This window comes from Tarenaya hassleriana, unplaced genomic scaffold (genome assembly GCF_000463585.1).
Source record: "Tarenaya hassleriana unplaced genomic scaffold, ASM46358v1 Cleome53, whole genome shotgun sequence".
Lineage (NCBI taxonomy): Eukaryota > Viridiplantae > Streptophyta > Magnoliopsida > Brassicales > Cleomaceae > Tarenaya > Tarenaya hassleriana.
In genome coordinates this window covers 775,176-791,670 of record NW_010967966.1, presented here as the reverse complement: position 1 = coordinate 791,670, position 16,495 = coordinate 775,176, and the positions used below count along the sequence as shown (strand labels likewise).

The 16,495-nt window shown below is 38.4% G+C and overlaps 2 protein-coding genes across 3 annotated transcripts; both read left to right on the top strand.

The window, feature by feature from the left end:
* Positions 1-2,120: 2,120 nt before the first annotated feature.
* LOC104798470 (probable disease resistance protein At5g45510) lies at positions 2,121-9,381 on the top strand. The gene is made up of 8 exons (XM_010520566.1): positions 2,121-5,960; positions 6,443-6,492; positions 7,234-7,282; positions 7,374-7,482; positions 7,708-7,801; positions 8,372-8,505; positions 8,651-8,814; positions 9,055-9,381. The coding sequence occupies exons 1-8, from the start codon at positions 2,130-2,132 to the stop codon at positions 9,127-9,129; spliced, it is 4,506 nt and encodes a 1,501-aa protein (XP_010518868.1). The 5' UTR covers positions 2,121-2,129; the 3' UTR covers positions 9,130-9,381.
* A 707-nt stretch (positions 9,382-10,088) lies between these two features.
* LOC104798459 (protein ENHANCED DISEASE RESISTANCE 2-like) lies at positions 10,089-16,445 on the top strand. Of its 2 annotated transcripts, XM_010520553.1 has the most exons (23): positions 10,089-10,509; positions 10,941-11,015; positions 11,096-11,149; positions 11,481-11,546; positions 11,774-11,877; positions 12,205-12,272; positions 12,354-12,470; positions 12,736-12,776; positions 12,884-12,984; positions 13,306-13,401; positions 13,721-13,785; positions 13,877-13,948; positions 14,034-14,189; positions 14,265-14,491; positions 14,578-14,617; positions 14,728-14,873; positions 14,974-15,075; positions 15,237-15,281; positions 15,375-15,515; positions 15,615-15,710; positions 15,785-15,886; positions 16,015-16,117; positions 16,240-16,412. In XM_010520553.1, exons 1-22 carry the CDS (start codon positions 10,372-10,374, stop codon positions 16,114-16,116), a joined length of 2,154 nt encoding a protein of 717 aa, XP_010518855.1. In that variant the 5' UTR covers positions 10,089-10,371; the 3' UTR covers position 16,117; positions 16,240-16,412. The 2 variants fall into 2 exon arrangements, with proteins under 2 accessions (XP_010518855.1, XP_010518854.1); XM_010520552.1 differs by having other exon boundaries at positions 16,015-16,445.
* The last annotated feature ends 50 nt before the right edge of the window (positions 16,446-16,495 follow it).

The following is a 16,495-nucleotide window of genomic DNA, read 5'->3' as shown; positions in this document are numbered from 1 at the left end:
TATTATTTATTATATTAATATATTTTAAGCTTTAATTAATTGAAAAAATTAGGGTATTACAGATTTCTAATTAATTTTTTTTCATAAAATAGATTTTTGGATTTTTAGAAAAACCAAATTAAGATAAACTTGATTGTCGTTTTTTTCATTTTTTAAAATTTAAAATATCTGAAAACTCTTCCCATTCAACATCTTAGTTTTGTCTTAATTGGATCGTGCGTGGACAAATGAAATGTAGTAGTTAAACTTAACGTGTAACACAAATTCTTTGCTTCATGGAAAATTTTCGTTTACTTTTTTTAGAATTTGGAAATTAATTTGCAATGTAATTTAAAAAAAAATTAAGGTGTATTTACACGGTTTCTTTTTATTTTTCCATTGTCATGTTCTTAAACCTTAAAAATAATTGGAAAAAAAAAATCTTACGGAATAAAATGAACCCAAACTTGGGTGGCTTAGTGGTGAGAGACATTCACATAGGTTTTTCCGGTCTTTTGGGAGATATAATCGGGTTAGAGGTTCGGTGAACTTCCGCATTAACAAAAAAAAAATGAAAAAGACAACGAAAAAGCAATTAAAGCAAAAAACTTAGTGTAGCGCATGAAGGCATAATAATTCGTTATACATAATAGGATAACCATTTTTTCGTGAAAATTTGTTTAATCCAAAATGATGATAAAATTTTCCATAACAAAATTAAAAAATTTATAAAAACAAATTTAATATTATCCAAAAGCCTTCATATTTCTCCAATTACTTAACAATAGAAAAAAAAAAAAAGAAGAAAATGCACTTGTTTTTGTTTAAGTTTTTTTATTTTATTTTATTTTATTGCTTGCGTCTTGATATTTCGAACACGATTCCTAATTCAATTCAATCTCTCCGCACGCTTCATTAAAAGGAGGGGCCAAATTGATGCTCTCCTGAATTAAGTTTTTTTTTTTTGGAATTTAGAACAATTGGTAATTTTCTTTTATTAGCACATAACTTTTGTTGTATGCTTATTTCTTCTGTTTGAATTTTTTTTTCAGCTGTATTATGATTTATTGACAAAATTGGAAACATGAAATTGTAAATATAACGACCATTAACTGGTTGAATGATTTCATGCAACATGAAAATAATTTGATAGAATCAAGTTTAGTTAGAAAAATATAGATATAAAGCATTGTTTTATTATGAAAAAGATATTATTTCAAAACAAGACGAAATGACTCAATGGTTTCATTTTTTTTATTAATCTTAAAAAAAAAAAATCATGGTCTCAAATTATTTTTTCAAATACTTTTGAAAAACATATGTCTATAAAAAAAAATTGGTTATAAAACTTCAGTTTCTATGGCATTAAATAACGTGGAAAATCTTTTATTCAGAAATTACCATGTATACGTGGACCCCGGCATCCAAAAAAGTTAAGCAACGGCTATATAAAAAAGAATGCAATGATGCTCTCTTGCTTCATAACTTGCAAGCAATAATATACATTTGCATTTTATTTAAATAAGAAAAAGGTTGGAGACAAAAACAAATAGCAAGGGAGAGGGAACTTACGGTCTTCAAACCAAATAATACAAAGGTAAGTCCATATTTTCAATATGTTTATGAAACTATATAATAACGCGGCACGTATCGTGAATGGTGACAAACTTTTTATTGGGGAGGTAAGACTATTTTTTTAATTAAGATCGAAATGGATCAATTAATAAATATATATGCAAAATTTTGGATAAAATCTAGAGATTGGAATTTATTAGGATTTCTACATAATTAAAGTTTTAAATAGACGTTTTTACATAAATTTAAAAGGTTTTTGGTTGTTTTTTTTAAAAAAAAAATTTGTGGGGATTTATGTGTAATACATCAACAAGTTCATGGATAGAGTTGCCCAATACTTAAATATTCAAGGGTGAATTTACCTTTTTCGGTATATAAATATCTTTGACAATTTCAAAATTTTGTCCGGTACAAGGGTTAAATAAATAATTTATGGATAATGATAGGAACAAAATTAATTGTTTAATAGAATAAAATGCATGTCTGAAGGCTGAAGCGACCATACCATCTTGCTTTGATGTGTTTTTTTAATGCTTATATTCTTATGTTTTTTTTTCTTGTTCCAGTGATCAACCATGGTTACAGCGAGAGTGGAGCAGCGGGATAAGATTCTTCAATATCTGGAGGATCCAGCTGTGTCAAGAATCGTGGTCTCCGGCCAATCCGGGATGGGGAAAACATTTCTCGCCAGAGAAATCGCCGATCAAGCGATCGAGAATCGTTTATGTTTCGAGACGATCTGGTTATCTCTGAACCGGAGACACGGCCAGAGCTCTGTCTACGAGACAATGGCTCATCACTTGTCCGTACTTCTGAACTACGAGGAGCTCGACGAGGAAGACGGGTCTGAGGAGAAGGAGAAGGAGAAAGAGACGATCGAGAACCTGATGGAAAAGATTGCTCGGGAGATCAAGAGAAAGAAGGAATCTGCAGAAGAGATGTTCCTTCTGGTGATTATGGATGATGCTGGGAAGAAGACGAGTGAGGAGCAAGTGATGACAGAATTTGGCCTCAAAGATTTTCTTACAAATCTCAAAGTTCCATGGAAGGTTCTGACCACGAGAACAACAAAGGACGAGAGCTCTGTTTCTGGTACAGAGACGGTTGAGTTGGTTGGCCTGAATCTGGAGGCTTCTTGCCGGTTATTCCAGAGCTTTCTTGCTGAGAAAGTCTCCTCAGAGCTAGGGCTCGACGTTTCTTCCGTCGCAAAAAAGAGCGATGGTGTGCCCGCAGGAATCACAGTGCTGGCGAAATCCCTGAGTTATATGGCACGACACGGTTCCATGTCTCTCTCTCCGACACTGACAAAGGTTTTCAGGAGAAACGGTATGTTGGTCGGCAAGAGAGAGGAGGAAGAAGAAGTTTATGTAGAGGCCGCGGCCATTACAGGCTGTGATCTTCTACTGTTGCTCAGTTACCAGACGTTAACGAGTGATGCCACTGTCAACTGCTTGAGACAAAGCTTGAGATATTTCGAGAAGCATGGCGGGGTTTATTACAGGGATCTGGTCAATCACTGGATTCTTGAAGGGTACTTTGATCCGGTCGAGAGCATGAAGACAAGTTATCAGGATGCATTCAATGTCCAGACGGAACTATTAGAGCGAGGAATGCTCAAGATTCAGGAAGATAGCATGGTGATTCCAGAAGAGAGAATGAGAAGCGTGTTTGATCTTCTTCAGACGCATGGTGGGAACTCAAGCTTGAGATTGACTGATGTAACTCACGACAACGATCAGATATGTCTCGGGACAACTGTCCTGATCGACGATATTATCAAGAAAGTCACCGCCAAGAATGTGTCCATGGTTATGGTGAGTGGAAACCGTCTGCGCAAGGAAATTCCCAAGGATTTCTTCGAGAAGATGCCGGATCTTAAAGCCGTTGCCCTCTTCAGCCCGGCTTTTGATTCGCTCGTTCCGTCGTTATGGAAACTGAAGAAACTCAGTGTTCTTGTGATAAGGGACTGCAATGTCTTGGATGACATTGACGCCATTGCTGATCTCGAGTCGCTTACTGCTCTCGAGATCTCTGGAGCTGGTGCCTTGAAGGGAAATCTCAGAGATTCTTTCTTCAGGAAAATGGCTCACCTTCAAAGCCTTAACCTATCCAGAAACCCTTTTCAGTATCTTCCCTCTTCCGTTTCTTTACTCAAGGAACTCAGTTACCTTATCCTCAGACACTGTCCTAAACTGAAACACTTGCCCAACCTTCAATTCATGGAAAACCTCGAGGTTATCGATACTTATGGTTCGACTTCTCTGTCTGTCTCCGACGAAGAAAACCATAACACAAACTTTTTCCGGCTGAAACGTCTTCAGCGTCTCGATTTCTCTCGCAGCAAACTCATCCGGATCCCTCTTTTCCAAAACACGGGATTGAGATGGAGTGGATACCGAGAAGCCTTGACACATCTGATATTGAGAGACTGCATCAAACTCACTAGACTACCGAGCCTTAAACCTTTGTCTGGTCTAGAAGTTCTCGATCTTTCTGGTTGCGTTGGTGTCCATGAAATAAGGAACGCGTACTTTGAAGAAAAGAAGAAACTCAGAGTCCTCGATCTATCCGGAACTTCCATCAGTGCCTTACCTTCTTCTTCCGAGAAACTCTATAGTCTCCGCGAGTTGATTCTAAGGGACTGTCTTTCTCTGACATCTCTTCCCAGAATGGATGATCTTACCAGCCTCGAAGTGATCGACGTTTCTAACTGTAGAACCCTAACCAAAATCGATGGAACTTTCGAGTTCATGCCTCGTCTCGAAAATCTTTCTCTGTCTGGCACCAAAGTCACGAGCTTACCGGCTTTTCCCAAGTCTGGAAGTCTCCGCAAACTCCTCCTGAAGGGTTGCTCTTCTTTGACAAGCTTATCGACATCGAAAGACCATTCAGAGCTTCGGAATCTCGAGGTCTTGAACATCTCAGGTTGCCATGAATTAAAGAATCTTCCAGAGTTAACACGCTGCAAAAAACTCAAGATCATCGATTGTTCGGGCTGCATTGCTTTGGACATCAATGCCGAGTCCTTTAGTTCAATGCCTAATCTTGAGAAACTCGACCTATCTGGTACGAATATCAAGAAAGTATCAGACTTACCCCGGAAATGCCGAGACATATCTCGTCTTTTACTCAAGAACTGCACTGTCCTAGAAGACGTTGTCGGTTTGGAACATCTCCGTAGACTGCAAGAACTCAATCTTGGCGGCATCAGATGTCTGAACGACGGGAAAGCCGAGTTCTTGGAGCATTTAACAGAACTCGAAAGTCTCGACCTTTCAGGAGTGAATCTCTCGGAATTCTCGTCAATCTCCAAACTCAACAACCTAAGGAATCTCTCTCTGATAATAGATCAAGAAACTGCAGATACCGAGTTATTCTCACCATTGAAGCACTCAAACCATCTAGAGGTGCTTCGCCTCTCGGGAACATCGGTAACAGCAGAGTTTCTCAACAAAAACTGTGATTCTCTCTGCGCGAAAAGAATCGTACTATCGAATGTGAGCATTTTGAAAGAGCTTAATTGGGTCAAATTCGCGATCCGAGGCTCTGTGAAAGAGATAAGCTGGGAAGATCATGGATTTTCTGTTCATCTTGCAACTGTCCTCGCGAATAAAAAGCCTTCTTTACATGTGGTTCAACTGGTGGAAACGAAGACCGATGATCGGCAGAACATATGTTGTAAAGAACTCAACGTTTCTGTCTGTCTTAAGGAGCAATGCAGCAACCATTCCATGTCCTGTCCAAGAGAATTGTATGGCTACGAAGAAATATTCATCAACATCCTGGGTTTCGCTCGTGGAAATCAACATGAACCGTGTCTAGAGATCCATGGAGGTGACGGGTCGGGAAATTTTCCCAATCTCATCAAAACATGGATCTCCAAAGCTGAATACGTTTCGTTCATCGATAACCTCTCCACGAGCTGTTCATCTATCTTGTCTCCATCCAAAGCAAAAGCTCTCAAGGGTTGTCTGGTGCAAAGATGCGTCAAGATGGAAGATCTTTTTGGTGATGAAGAAACCGAGCCTCAGATCCAACAACTGGAAGCTCTCCAGATCTCAAATCTTACCAATCTGACAAAAATCTGTGGAAAAACAGGTATGTTTCAGAATCTGAAGAAGTTAAGCCTCGAATGCTGTCCCAAGATCGAAACGTGCGTTTTCCAAGCTTCCCAGACCCCCAAATACCTGGAGATTCTGCAGATCAAGTTCTGCGATAAATTGAAGAGGGTGTTCGAAGAAGATTGTGAATTGCAGAGCTTACATACGCTGATTCTCTTCTGTTTGCAAGAGCTGTTGGCGGTCGGGGCAAGACTGCCTCCTGGTCAGCGACTGCGAGTATGCAGAGTGGACAAATGTCCGAATTTGAAAGATACAGAAGAAAGTCTGAGTGTAACACCTCCTCCTTGAAGACACTCGACTCCCTTATCAATGGCGATTCAGGTTTTGTCCAGAGATCTCTTGTTATGTTTCACTTTTCTTGCAGAAGAAGAAAAACGGTTCGACCTTGTCCATGAAGCTCTGTAAATTTCCTCTTCTGTTTTTTTTTTAATTTACATAAATTTTTTTTAATAGAATTTGCATTTGATCAAAAAATAATTCCCGATAAATTGTATGGGGAAATGTTTTCTTTGTTTTCCATGTATTTGGTTTTTGTATATAATTAAGATAATAAATTTAATCGCTCGATTAGGAATATATCTCGACATGTTACCAATAAAATCGTGTCAAAAGTTACGATTAAAAACCCCTAAAAAAAATTTAAAATTTAAAAACTACGTTAACCTCATGACTATGTATTTATGATAATTATATAAATATGACCGGAAATTGTGGGAGTTGACATTTTAATCATTTTATTGAGACCCTCTTTTTCCACCTGAGGAAAGGCGATTCGACGACTCTCTCTCGAAGCCATGAGTCTCTTCGGGCTTGGGAGGTAAAATTCTAGTTTCTCCATTCGATTCTCTTTTAATTCGGATGTTTCCAGGAGATTCGCCGTCTCAGATATGTGAAATCACTCATGATCTAACTTCCTTTGGGATCCGATCTGTTACCAAAGACATATTTGCGTCTTCTTCGTCTCGGATCCGTAGGTTTTCTGCAGGATCACGTAATTCGTGTGTCTCTGTTAATTTATCCCATTTCTGTGATTCTGGAGTCCGTGAAGTGGTGAACTTGATTTCGAAGCTTGTAGCTATAAAAAATTTATGGGTGATTATGTATGGTTTTTGAAGAGGTTTGTGATCGAATTGTGTGTGTTGGCTCGGTGCCGGATTCGTCTTCAGGATTGAGAGCTGTGGCTTGAAAACTTAGATGGAGCGAGTGGAAGTTGTTAATCCATGTTTATCTCTACCGCATCTGGAAAATCTGTCACTAGGCAATAAACTCCTTTTACTGGTTGTCGGATCTCATGGTCCATAGTCTTGGCTTCAAAACTTAAAAGTGGGCAACAAATAACATGGATAGTCCATGATCCACCGCCATTCTTGTCAAGATTTTGTTCAATGTACGTGAAATTTTGCTGGATAAACTGGATTTTCAGGTTGCAGCTATAAATATTGTGCATTTTCATCTTGATTTGTTCAATTGATGTAACGATTCTTTTGCCTTTCCACTAACATTGATGGATTGATTTGATAACACCTCTAATTTTCTTACTCTCTTTATTTCTTAATAGAAATCAGAAGACTTTCCGTCCAAAAAAGAGTGCTCCTTCTGGAAGCAAGGTTTGTGATCTATATGAATTCTGTGCTACGAGATCTTTTGGCCGTAATTACTTGATAAGAAATCTGGTGTTTGCTTCTTGCTGTGATACAGGGTGCACAGCTTCGAAAGCATATCGATGCCACCCTTGGTAGCGGGAATCTGAGGGAAGCCGTAAGACTTCCTCCAGGCGAGGATTTAAACGAATGGCTTGCTGTCAACAGTAAGAACCACTCTGCTTCCACTTTCAAGGCATACTAATATAGGGATGCATTTAGATTTTCCTTTGTAGGGTACATTGGTATATGCTTACTCTTGGTATGAGATGTGCTGATGCTCATTGCATATGTTTTTCTCGTAATGTCGCGGATTTTGCCTTATCAGGATTATGTTTATATCTATTTAGAACATCCATTCTGTATCTGAAATAAAGTTTTTTGCTTTTCAGCTGTGGATTTCTTTAACCAGGTGAATTTGCTGTATGGAACACTTACAGAGTTCTGCACTCCAGAGAACTGTCCTACAATGACTGCTGGCCCCAAGTATAGCCTTTTCTTTTCTTCCTTCCTTGACTTGTTCCCACTAATAGTTGGAACCATCATGCTTCTAGACCTTCCTAATTTCTAAGAAGAAACAGTAAACAGCTCTAATAGATGCTTCCTTGTTTAATCATTTTAGCCCTCTTCGAATTTCAAAAACTGTAAGGATTAGAGGAACAGCGGCTTTATTTTCTTATCATACTGATGGATGCCTTAGACTTTGTGGATGAAATACACTTCATGCCTACAACTGAAATACTTAATTTTGTCTGGAAATTTGTAGAGTTGCTTTTGTGATCTGATGTTCCTTTTGATGATGTTCTTTTTTAGAATTGTTAAGATTGCATTTCTGTCCAACACATCTATCGGCCGTCTGGCTTCAATTCTGGCAATGGTTACTTTGTTGAGTGATGAATGTGATTCTTTACCTCTTAGTTCTTCCTTCTAAGTTATGAATATGATATATGGTTGTCATTCCCATTAACTGGGCAGTTTTTATTCTTCAAATGCACAGTTGGTGTGTTTGCTCTCCGTAACAAAAATTGTGCTAACTAACACAGGCAATACTTTCAGGTATGAGTACAGATGGGCAGATGGCGTACAAATCAAGAAGCCCATTGAGGTGTCTGCCCCAAAATACGTGGAGTACTTAATGGATTGGATTGAAACTCAGCTTGACGATGAATCCATATTTCCTCAAAGGATCGGTAATGTCTGAACAAACATGAGTTAAGATTGATCATGATATATTAGCTGATATCGACAGATATGAAACAGAACCTAAGATGGAATGGTTCATTTATAACAACATGAAAAGTCTCCTAATTGATCAACCTTTCCTGAAATTTCCAGGTGCACCTTTCCCTCCAAACTTCAAGGACGTGGTGAAGACAATATTTAAGCGATTGTTCCGTGTGTATGCGCACATTTACCACTCTCATTTCCAGAAGATTGTGAGCCTCAAAGAGGAAGCCCATCTCAACACATGCTTCAAGCACTTCATCCTCTTCACTCACGTAAAAATTCACTTCTCTAATGCTCTCATTTTCCTCTTCATCTTTTGATTGCGAATCAATTGTTTATTGCATTAAAGTTACCATCCACTTTGGATACAAATCGATGATTATATACTTTGTTTCGGGAAGATGTGAAAGCTTTAGCCTTTATGCACATGGTTGTCTTTGTTTCAAGATTAAAAGATTCTTTGGTGTTAAATAATTGATGGGCGCTGATGAATTTGGTCGTGGCTTTTGCAGGAGTTTGGTCTAATAGACAAGAAAGAACTGGCACCTCTGCAAGAGCTCTTAGAATCCATCATCGTTCCTTACTGATCAAGTTATCTTCTGCTTTGTTCCTGCATCTCTCCAAGCTTTAAACTCACCCCTTGATAACATTTTCCAAATTGGTAATTAAGAAAGTTTGATGTCAAAAAGAAAAAAATAATCTGTGTTGGCAAATAAATCCTCTGTAAGATCCTGTTTTTTTATTTATTTATTTATAAAAAAAATTGTTTCTTCTGTTGTAAAATGTAGCATTTTCAGATCCAATTGACTATGAATTGCATTTTTCACATATCAAAATCACTTTGATATTGTTATGTGTGCCAACTTTCTCTGTATACAGGTATGTGGGTGGATTATGCAACTTCATTATCACCTATAAAATTATTTCAATTTATTGCATTTTATTTTGTTGTAAATTAAATGATACAAAAAAGGTCGATATCCATAACGGTGCTTTCACAACAAGTGTGGAAGATTCCGTCCAAAATGGTAACGAGGAGTGCATCCGACCCCCTTTGACCCTCTGCTCCACTCCCGCAGCATAATCCATCGCCTCCACCTTCCACTTTCAATAAATTTTATTTTGGTGGACTTCTTATTCGATTATTTTTCTTATTATGCTCTAAATGCAATGGACTTTTAATTTTAATTATGTAATCATGCGGGTTAATTATATAGGAGAAAAGTCATATTAAGTATGTGAATATATAAATGAAAGTGTTGCCACTAATTTGAATACAATCAAATTGAGTTTGGGTGATAAAACCGCATAACAAAAATAAAGGAGGTTTAGTGCTGTATTAAACCGATTGTATAATGTATTATTCCTCCTCTCTATGTTACCTAACTCATTAATTTAAATAAATGAGTAATTTTAATGCTAATGACGTACTTATTACGATTTAACTTGCTTATTTGGAATGATTCCTTTTTTATATATTAATGTTTAGTTATGCGATAATCTCTGTCTGTTGCATATAAATGCTCTATCTCCCTCTCGCTTTTCGATTTTACTGTTCTGTCAAAAGTTAGAATTTCGCTTTATTTTTGGTTGGTGGATTTTCAAATCTGTGGGTTCATAAGTCTCCGGCGACGCCGGCAGAGGTGTCTGAGGATCCAACTCAGATTCCGGTGGCCCTCCAACTCCGGCGCTGGAGCGGCCATGGCTAATCACGTCGTTTAGGTTGTTGCGCCGATCTCCCCCGGAAAAAAAAAATACAGACTTGATTTCGATCTAAGATTCTGATTTCCTCGTGGGAATTGTTTCCGATCGGGGTGTGAGAAGGGACAATGTCTAAGGTTGTCTACGAGGGATGGATGGTAAGGTACGGGAGGAGGAAGATCGGACGATCCTACATCCATATGAGGTATTTCGTGTTGGAACCTCGGCTTTTGGCTTATTACAAGAAGAAACCGCAGGATAATCAGGTGGATCCCATGAATGAACTAATTCCTCCAAGTCTTTCTCCTTTTTTCTCCCCTTCTCTGTTTGATCTTAGCTGTTTTACGTTTGAATTTTGTTTTGGGTTGATTTTGAAGGTCTTTCCGTTTCTTGGGTCAGATTAGTCATAAGTTATGCTAATTCGCTAAAATATGTCACTGGAGACTTGAACTGGTGTTTTGGAGTTCGACATTTTCCAAGTTGAAAGTATGTTGCTGTAAGTAGTGAACTGAATCTAGTAGGGCCATACGCAAAAGGGAAAATTCCCAGCTCGATGGATTATGAAGCTTTTTTTTCTTTTCTGGGTTTTGGAATCTCTTTTTCTCTGTTTCTTTTTGTGTCGTGTGGGTTTCACCCATTTCTCTCCTCGAATGCCTGGGAAGTTTTGCTGAGAGATGCTTTTTTATGCATAACGCAGGTTCCTATCAAGACCATGGTCATTGATGGCAACTGCAGAGTAGAGGATCGAGGCTTGAAGACTCATCATGGACATGTGAGTCGTATTTAACCTTTTGATTATTATATCACTTATGCTTTGAAATTTCATTTCTTCTCGGCTCCTCTCTTTTGCAGATGGTTTATGTTCTGTCCGTCTATAACAAAAAAGAGCACCACCATAGAATAACGGTATCTACACTTCACTTTACTTTCTGAGAATCACTAGCAATGTTTGTACTTCTTACTTGGATTTTGATGTCACGATAATCATATTCTTATACAGTGCTATATTGTGGTGCGCTACTTTAGTATTGATGATAGTCACATCACTGGGTGAAATTATCTTTAGTTAATGGATTCTTTTGTTCACAGCTTTGTAGTTTTACTGATAATCGGTTTGACTCAAAGTCCTTCTGTTGCTGTTGGTAGCATTTTCATTGTGTAGTTTATCTGTGTTCTTTCTTTTATACTTGTCAATTTAATGATGCTGGTTAATTCATGCGGAGCATGTTCTTGCTAGATGGCAGCATTCAACATCCAGGAAGCACTAATGTGGAAGGAGAAAATTGAGTCCGTTATAGATCAGGTTTGTCATCGGAACCTCCAAATTGGTGCCCAATATTTTAAGCTTTTCTAGATGTAGCTTTGGTTTATTTGGGTTGGGAAGGGTCTCTTCTAGGACTATCTGGTAGCTTAGCTGTCATTGTTTCATGGTTCCGACATATTTGGTTAAATAAGGACGCCTGAGGTAATTAGCTGCAAATGTTGGAATTTATAGATTGTTGCTTATGAGATTATTGTGCATTTGTGCAGCATCAAGATTCCCCACTTGCAAATGGTCAGCAATATGTTTCTTTTGAATATAAATCTGGAATGGGTAGCGCAAGAACTGCTTCATCGTCAGACCACGAAAGCCAGTGAGTGCTTATTTGCCGTCATTTCTTTATTTCTGTCCACAACTTATGTTTATTTTCCGATAACTGTTGTCTTTTTAGGCTTTTTAAGCATGGGATTCTCTGCCTTAATTGTAAATACTTATCATAGAATTATACTCTGTTTCATTTATAGTGTAGTGCTGTTTCCCTTGTTTATCTATGGCTGTCATTTATCTATGTAGTGCTTCATGTGGAGAGTGCCCAGTAATATCTCAGATCATTTTTGTTGACATTCGACGCTATATCTTAATTCTCGCTGAGATTTCTATGCCTATATTTATGCAAAAAAATATCTGGATCTTTCTTCAGGTTTAGTGCGCTGGAGGATGCAGATGATTCTCGTAATAATTTATTAAGGAGGACAACGATTGGAAATGGTTCTTTTCAGTTCTGTTTCTTCTTGAACTTGGTCGGCTCCCGTCATAAGTTGAATCTGATCACCTCAATTAAACTTGCAGGGCCACCTGAACAAATTCTTGACTGGACTAAGGAGTTTGAAGCAGAGTTTTCAAACCAGAATACCAATAACCAAGCATTTTCCAGAAAACACTGGCGCCTCCTTCAATGCCAAAATGGTAGTGTATTTGCAGGACTGCTAGAGTGCAGCTTTTTGTGCTAGGAACTTGAAAAGTATTGCTTCTTTTACCCATCCAATCTGCAGAAGATTATGGGATCTTGGTTGCTATGTTGAACATTTTAGGCTCTGGCACTTTCCTAATGCATGTAGTATGTGCTTCTACTGGCTGCTAAATATTCACAGCTGTAGGATCTGGGCTCAAATTAAAAAAATAGAGCTTGAGTTTGGGTTTAATGTTTTAATTTTATCTATACCATTGACAGGGCTTCGGATATTTGAAGAACTTCTTGAAGTTGATTACCTTGTATGACAGTTCTCTATATTTTACTTTACCGTTGTGGAGTGATTTGATGTTGATTACATAGTATCATTGGTTAGACAAGAACCATCATTTATAGTTTGTGGATGCAGCCAAGAAGCTGCAGCAGAGCAATGAAGGCTGTCGGTGTAGTGGAGGCCACATGTGAGGAGATATTTGAGCTTGTCATGAGCATGGATGGAACTCGTTATGAGTAGGTGTTTCTCTGTCTCCAGTTCTGTCATTCCTCGTCTGCTTACTCGAGATCATTTTACTGGTGCTTGTCCTTGTTCATTCTATTATAGTTAGAGGTTTGGCTGATTTTTCTAAATCTTTCTTAATACTATTATGCACATTGCTGTAGCATTATGTGTTTATTTTTTCAATACAATCATCCTAAGACAATGCCCCTATCTCGAAACGTTCTGTGTCTCAATATCTGTTCTGCTTGCATAAATGCTTTTTCAAGCATTCTCATCTATATCTGAACTGAAGTATTATTCTCCTTTTCCACATGTCTTCTGGTTTGAGGCAGGTGGGACTGCAGCTTTCAGTATGGGAGCTTAGTGGAAGAGGTGGATGGTCATACAGCAGTACTCTACCATAGACTTCAGCTTGACTGGTTTCCAGTGTAAGTTGACCCTAAAAAAAATATCATTCAGTTATAGTATCACAATTCATCAGTCTTGTAAAGAATGGAATGCAATAATTTGATTGAAAACCAAGCCAGTCTTCTTGATGCATCCTAAATGAAGTAGTGCTGTAGGTGGTATGCAGAGGTGTCTCTGGTTTTGTTATGCATACCATAGTACCATGTCGCTGGAAAAGGTAGGGGAATGGGGTAAACAATAATGGGGATTCTTCCATTTTAATCGAGAATTTAACTTTGTTGTTTTATTGATTCCACAAGCTTTGTTGTATTATACTTATGATTGTTGAAATGGTTCCAGGGCTGTGTGGCCTCGTGATCTCTGTTATGTTCGTTATTGGCGTCGTAATGATGATGGGAGCTACGGTATCTTGCTTCCCGCTTTACTCATATGCTTGAAACTGAACCCTTGGTTTTCTACCATTTATTCGTTATTTATTTTTCTTTTGTTGTGCAGTGGTATTGTTTCGTTCTAGGGAGCATGAGAATTGTGGTTCACAACCTGGATATGTCCGGGCACATCTTGAGAGTATGTTTAGGTCCATGTTTTTAACAAAAATGTTTTATTCTATAATGTACAACATTGTAATTTAAAAAATGTTTTGATTCTTTAGGTGGAGGATTTAATATTGCCCCACTGAAGCCTCGAAACGGGCGGCCCAGAACACAGGTGCAACATCTAATGCAGCTTGATTTAAAAGGATGGGGTGTGGGTTATCTTCCAGCGTTTCAACAGCATTGTCTTCTGCAAATGCTGAATAGTGTTGCTGGTAAGTTATCATGGGTACATTATGAAGTTTGTATTTACTTGTCTATCTTTGAATAATCGTGTCAATTCTTTACAGGATTACGTGAGTGGTTTGCACAGACAGATGATAGAGGTGTTCCTCCCAGAATTCCTGTCATGGTTAATATGGCATCGTCTTCCTTGGGTTTGAGCAAAAGTGGAAAGCCTCAGCATTTGCCTGCCCTTTCTGCTGACCAAGCAAATGCTGCCAGCAGAAACTCTGTGCTAATGGATGAAGACTCTGACGATGATGATGAATTTCAGATAGCTGAATCAGAACAAGAGGTTGGGTCATTAAAACACTTCTTTTGAATTTTATATGTTAAAGCAGCATCCTGAAATGTGATCCTATTTGTCTCGTACTATGTCAGCCTGAAACAAATAAGCCTGAGAACGATGTCAAGAGAACAGGTAACAGATGGTATCGATATTCTTTTCTTTCTTGTTTTGTTGATATGCATCCTATTGAAGCATCAAGATTGCTCATAGCTGCACATTTCTTTTTCAATTTGAAATCTCAGAAGAATCTGCTCACGACATCGATCTATCTTGCTTCTCGGGTAACTTACGACGCGATGATCATGAGAACGCTCGTAACTGCTGGAGAAATTCAGATGGTAATAACTTCAAAGTTCGAGGCAAGAGTTTCTGTAATGACAAAGGAAAAGTAAGTAATCTTTCACCTGATTACATTGTGGAATTTAAGATGCAATTCTTTTACATTAAAGCTTAGTCCTGTTTCAAATCAATTTTAAATTTTACTGAAGGTTCCTGCTGGGAAGCATCTAATGGATCTAGTCGCTGTCGATTGGTTCAAAGATACTAAGAGAATGGATCATGTGGTCAGACGCAAGGGCTGTGCAGCACAAGTAAGAGTTATAATCACCTTAGTGAGCCGAAGATGATTCATTATCCTATTCTTACTCTACTCGATTCTACAAATTTATCCTTTGCCGATTCTCAAGACGTTTTATTTTCTTCACCTGGAAAGATCTGTCAAACTTTATTTTGTTTGGATAAATTTGATCAGGTTGCTGCAGAGAAGGGGTTATTCTCATTGGTGGTAAATGTTCAAGTAAGCTTTCCCTGTGAAAACGTAGTAGGGTTCAGAACATTCATTATGTGCGGAATTTTCTTTTGGCTGATGGTTATTCTGGTTGTTTGCTAGGTTCCGGGATCAACACACTACAGTATGGTATTTTATTTTGTGACGAAGGATCTCGTACCTGGATCCCTCTTGCAACGATTTGTTGATGGCGACGATGAATTTCGGAATAGTCGTCTGAAGCTTATACCTTTAGTTCCTAAGGTAGGTCTATGTTAATCAACTGACACGGGATGTTTTCAGTTTTCGTCGTATTCTTCCTCGGTTGATTTTTTTTGCCATGTTTACGAATAAAATACAAAGGGATCATGGATAGTACGGCAAAGCGTGGGAAGCACACCATGTCTTCTGGGGAAAGCAGTGGATTGCAACTACATCCGCGGTCCTACCTACTTAGAAGTGAGTAATCATCCCTCCCCCCATTGTCTTGAAGCTCTTAACAACAACAAAAATAACCGAAATCTTTGATGTAGATCGACGTGGATATTGGTTCATCGACCGTCGCGAATGGAGTCCTGGGACTCGTCATTGGAGTAATCACATCATTAGTTGTTGAAATGGCTTTCCTTGTACAGGTAAAAACTCATCTCCTCCTCTCCCCCACCCCCAAAAAATGAAACATATGAGAGACCTCATACATGTTTTGTTTCGTTCGTTCGTTATATCCGCGATTTGCTCGACTTTTTTCTTGTGAGTTTTGTAGGCAAATACACCAGAGGAATTGCCGGAGCGGCTTATTGGTGCGGTTAGGGTCTCTCACATAGAGCTCTCCTCGGCCATAGTCCCTAAGCTGGAGTCAGACTAAGGTCCTGAACCCTAAACATTATTCTCATTGGAGCTTCTTATTTGGTGTGCATTGCCTATATGAAATACGCACTCCCTCATTCTTCCTCTCATTGCTTTCTTCTTTACTTGTGTTGCGTTTCAGCACATACATCGTTTTAAAGGCCATCATAGGAGTAAGAAAGAAAAAGCAAATAGTTGTTATCATTATTTATCACATTAATTTTTCTTGTCACATCCTAATATTATGGGAATGGAATGTTATATTATTGGGCTGAGATTGGCCCATTGTATAGACCCAATGGGCTTTTGCGTACCCGATTGATGATTAGTATTTTATCGGCTCCATAATCGTGGGATGTATTGTAGCCAATGGCAACTATCTTAACGAAACGTAATCA

Excerpts from the sequence above, each read along its gene's own strand:
- LOC104798470 (XM_010520566.1), top strand. The coding sequence starts at position 2,130 with ATGGTTACAGCGAGAGTGGAGCAGCGGGATAAGATTCTTCAATATCTG. Across the intron at positions 6,493-7,233 it reads AGTCTCTTCGGGCTTGGGAG|AAATCAGAAGACTTTCCGTC; the intron begins GTAAAATTCTAG and ends ATTTCTTAATAG. Across the intron at positions 7,283-7,373 it reads GTGCTCCTTCTGGAAGCAAG|GGTGCACAGCTTCGAAAGCA; the intron begins GTTTGTGATCTA and ends GCTGTGATACAG.
- LOC104798459 (XM_010520552.1), top strand. The coding sequence starts at position 10,372 with ATGTCTAAGGTTGTCTACGAGGGATGGATGGTAAGGTACGGGAGGAGG. Across the intron at positions 10,510-10,940 it reads AGAAACCGCAGGATAATCAG|GTTCCTATCAAGACCATGGT; the intron begins GTGGATCCCATG and ends TGCATAACGCAG. Across the intron at positions 15,282-15,374 it reads CATTGGTGGTAAATGTTCAA|GTTCCGGGATCAACACACTA; the intron begins GTAAGCTTTCCC and ends GTTGTTTGCTAG.